Source organism: Perkinsus marinus (assembly GCF_000006405.1).
Source record: "Perkinsus marinus ATCC 50983 genomic scaffold scf_1104296971996, whole genome shotgun sequence".
NCBI lineage: Eukaryota > Perkinsozoa > Perkinsida > Perkinsidae > Perkinsus > Perkinsus marinus.
This window is the reverse complement of record NW_003201919.1, coordinates 1-2,332: the sequence shown is the minus strand read 5'-3', so window position 1 is coordinate 2,332 and position 2,332 is coordinate 1. Positions and strand designations below refer to the sequence as shown.

Genomic DNA, 2,332 nt, shown 5'->3' with positions numbered 1-2,332 from the left:
TCGATTTACTATGTTGTTACATTGATTGTTTGCCAAAGTGGGCGGCTCTTTGTAGTCTATTGTTTTCAGTATAGCTCGTGTATTATCGCGTTGAGATTAATTCATCAATGGAGTTCACTCGATTGATATGGGAAACACTTGTGAAAGATATATTTCACGACTACTACAGGCTGCGAATATCGCGTTTTCACCGAGTTTTACGCCACTTCGCGTAAAACTGGTGAAACTCCAATGCATTAGACCGCTCAGTCAGATGCGGGTGCGGCGTGGTACGAGGTTATTTGTCGCTGCTTCGCGCATCAGCGTGAATTAACTGTGGAGTGGTCATGCTAGAATTCGTAAGTGTTTTTATATTTAAAACATTATATTAATGATGAGGCATGGAGTAAGTCGAGTTGGCGATCTCAATACCATATCTTAATTTCAATCGGTTACACTTTGGCCAACATTGGAGTTTCACCCGTTTCACGTGAAGTGACGTAAAACTCTGTGAAAAAACGATATTCACACTATGCAGTGGTCGTGAAATATGTTTTCCATATCACAGGTAGAACTCCAACGATAACCACATGGGAGATCATTTTGATCTCGTTATGACAACAGCGAGAATAGTCTATATTGTGATTGTCGTCATTCACTTGTTAGTAATCTCGTTGTTCGGTCATGGCAGGAGTGTCCTCGCCTCGTGAATACTGCGCCTCCCCATCGGAACGTGTGAGAATGGAAGCACTCAGAATCATAGTTGTCTGTGATGATTCTCGTGCCACATTTAAAGCTGCGAAACTGAGGGCAATTCCGTGAGTGTATATAGTTAGATCTGAGGTGCTTCATCTCGTGTTTTTTCAGCGACAAGACTTGCCAGAAATTTCTGGCGCAGACATGTGAACATTTTGGTCTGTGGGAACCGCAACTGTGGCGCCTCGTGTGGAAGAAGGGCTCCAGAGAGGGCGAAGACTTGCCCGATGATAATCAAACAGTGATAATGCTGTTTACTGCGCTGGAATATATGTTCGCTTTCCTCACCTGAGTTCAGCAGTTTCCTCACTCATTATAGAAGGTTACATATGAATTTGGGTAGAAGTGCTCAGTAACTAACAAGAAATCCGGAAAATTTCCTCTTAGTTTTCATCGCTGAGATATTCATCAACACATAGTTGAGTACGGGCTCATTTTTCCTCACTGTGTGGATGACCAACACTTGTTCAATAACTAGTGGGAAAATACACAGGCCAGAAACTTTCAGAGCGGCTAGTTTCTGTGAAGTTCCCGGAGTTGTCATATCCGTAGTGTATGGATATGGTCAACCACATATGTTGGTGATAATATGTAAGTTCTGCGGAAATTTTGAGAAATTTTCATCGATTTCTGTACATCTATACTCGGATCCGTATCATTAGTGAGGAAACTCCCAAGCTCAGCTGAGGAAAGCGAACATATTTTCCCCCGACAAGTATTATAGAATTTTTGGTCAGATCGAAGCCGCCGGGTTGCAGCATGATGATAAGCTCGAACTGGTATCAATGAATAGTTGTTTGAAAAGGAAGACGCCTCCTGAGAAGCTTGATGGCAACGGCGGGCCAAGGCGTCGATCGTCGCTTGATCGTTGGGCTGAATACGGCGAGAAGTCGGGGAAAGAGAATAACTTCAGCAGCAACAACACAGGTGAGATTATAGCAGAAAAAACGGCTAAGGATTCGACGTAGCTCAGGAGTGTTTCCAGCCTCAGAGGTTTGCATATGAATTCGGGTAGAAGTGTAGAGAAACCAATGAGAATCTGCCAAAATTTCCTCAGAATTTTCATATATTGTCACCAACATACGTAGTTGACCATGTGCATATTTTCCCACACTGTCGTCGATACATTGTTTGTTTTCATGTAGGGTAATCTCTGAGGTAATCTACAAGGAGTTGCCGCGTTTCGTAGGTCCCTATTCATTAAGTAGAGCTTACGAATTCTGGTAGAAATGTAGCGAAACCAGTTAGAATTTACTTGGTGTTCTCGTATTGTCAACAGCACATGTGCATATCATCTCACACTGTGTTGTTGTCGATCGTATAGAACTGTGTGTAGATATTCAGAGCGCCCTCCAAGATACGAAGGTCGCCTTTGGAGCACTCAAGTACATTGAAGCCGTTGGTCATTGTCGTAGGGCTTTGGAGCTCCTGGAGGCGGCGAGTGAAAAAGATCATGAAGTTATATACGATACAAGGTAGGGGCATATGAGATCGGTATATGTGGGGTTATTTTCCTGAAAATTTCACTGGCTGTATTCGACTTCACAAAGTCTTTGAGTGAGAATTCTTAGTTCAGCACTGCTCCAGTGACAATTAT

General features: G+C 43.0%; 1 protein-coding gene across 1 annotated transcript; it reads left to right on the top strand.

Annotated features, from left to right (window-relative positions):
* Positions 1-846: 846 nt before the first annotated feature.
* Positions 847-1,703, top strand: Pmar_PMAR025825 (hypothetical protein; the record flags this gene model as incomplete). Its single annotated transcript, XM_002766738.1, has 2 exons — positions 847-976; positions 1,473-1,703. Coding segments are annotated over 2 exons (361 nt in total), but the record flags the coding sequence as incomplete, so codon positions are not given.
* Positions 1,704-2,332: the final 629 nt, after the last annotated feature.